Source organism: Salvelinus sp. IW2-2015, linkage group LG6.1, assembly GCF_002910315.2.
Source record: "Salvelinus sp. IW2-2015 linkage group LG6.1, ASM291031v2, whole genome shotgun sequence".
In the NCBI taxonomy this organism is placed as follows: domain Eukaryota; kingdom Metazoa; phylum Chordata; class Actinopteri; order Salmoniformes; family Salmonidae; genus Salvelinus; species Salvelinus sp. IW2-2015.
In genome coordinates, this window is record NC_036845.1 from 1,570,301 (window position 1) to 1,572,058 (window position 1,758).

Genomic DNA, 1,758 nt, shown 5'->3' on the forward strand with positions numbered 1-1,758 from the left:
TCGCACTCGTCCCCGCCCCTGGACCCCCCCCCTGTTCCTCATCACCCCTCTCTACCCCCACCTGTCCAAAATGAAAATCTGTCATTTTCATCAAACGTCCAACCAATAATTATCTACACTCCATTCAAGAGATCGAATCTTATTTAAGGCGACGAGATTCGCCATCTGTTTTCAAATTTCATTCCTCCATGAACTATTTTTCCCCGACTTTGGGAAAATTATAACCTGATCGATCCTCTATCTGGCCCCCGTTACATATATTTTCATATGGCGGTCTCCCACTTTGCTTTCAGTCGCCTGGTCAATTGTTTGTCTCTGGACACACAGAACACGCGCAGAACACATTTTACAGAGAGATAGAAACAAGTGCAGCCAGCTTGGGTGTAGAGGGCTAGACCCATGAGCTTCTCAATCTCTTTCTCTCCACCCCCTCTCTGCTCTGCTCTTTCCCCGCGTCCTGGACCTCTCTTCAGCTCGCTTGCTCTCCCGCTAGCAAGCGCTGTCAACCTGCCTCGCCCTCTATATATGCATTGTTTCTCGTGTTTCTCGTCATGTCTCCATCTGGTTCGCAGCTTCTTCTCCTGTCCATCTCTTACGCACCGCGGACGCAGTTGGAAGTGACATAGGAAACGTTTAGAGCGGACAACTTTTTTTTGTTGCATTAGTCCTCTTTTCTTTTAGCAAACTAGCCTATTTTTTTTACGCAGGACATTTCAACAGGTTTTTTTTTTTTCTTTACCAGCCTGGTTGTGTACACTTTAGGCTACTCATACTAGGTCCGTTTTCTTTAACCTAATACTCAATATTCATTATTTTCTGTTTATCAATAACTTTTATAGCTGTAGCCTACCCTATTTATTAGCCTATTTATATTTTTTGAGTTGCTTTAGCCTACTATTATGCACACGTGGAGGATGGGCAGTGAAAGTGTTCATGAGTTGATTCCCAGTCGTCAGAAAGCTCTGTCTATGTCAGTTACGTCGACCGGGCCCGGAAACTCAAGTGGGACCTACTGCCAAGTCGATGAGAGCGCATCGGAGAAGGTAAGCATGCTCTCTTCCCATTGCCTCTGGATAGACACGTTAGACTAAGTGAGAGATACTAAAAGAAGACGTCGGAGTGCTCTGGAAACAGAGAGCTCAAGAGTTGAGGGGAAAAACACGGGGTCCTTCAGAAATGGATTGATCTACAGAATGCGCACGGGGTGTATTGTACTGCGCTCAATGCGTCTCCAAATATCTACGCGGATTCCTTTGCTATTAAGCAGTATTGCGATGCTTTCTGACGAGAAATTGAGATGCTTCTTTGATGAAACGTGTTGTCATTTGTAATGTAGGCCTACACTGAGTGTACAAACATATGGACACCTGCTCTTTCAATGACAGACAACAGTGATCAGGTGAAGCTATGATCCTTATTGAGTCACTTGTTAAATCACTGTCAATCTCTGAGATAAGGGGAGGCAGGTTTAAGAAGGATTTGAGACAATTGAGACATGGATTGTGTATGTGTGCCATTCAGAGGGTGAATGGCAAGACAAAAGATGTAAGTGCCTTTGAACGGGTATGGTAGTAGGTTCCAGGCGCCCGGTTTGTGTCAAGAAATGCAATGCTGCTGTTTGTTTTTTTTTTTTTTTTTTTTTTTTTTTTTTTTTTTTTTTTTTTTTTTAAACGCTCAAACAGTTTCGCCATGTGTATCAAGAATGGTCCATCAACCCAAATGACATCCAGCCAACTTGGGAAGCATTGAGTCAATATG

General features: G+C 43.6%; 1 protein-coding gene across 2 annotated transcripts in view; it reads left to right on the top strand.

Moving 5' to 3' along the window:
- Window positions 1-591: 591 nt before the first annotated feature.
- Window positions 592-1,758, top strand: part of erfl1 (Ets2 repressor factor like 1) — a 58,367-nt gene continuing 57,200 nt past the window's right edge. For both annotated transcript variants that reach the window (XM_070443881.1, XM_070443884.1), the window contains exon 1: window positions 592-1,043. In XM_070443881.1, coding sequence (XP_070299982.1) covers window positions 1,024-1,043 — 20 coding nt within the window. In that variant the 5' untranslated portion in view covers window positions 592-1,023. The remainder of the gene's footprint in view (window positions 1,044-1,758) is intronic.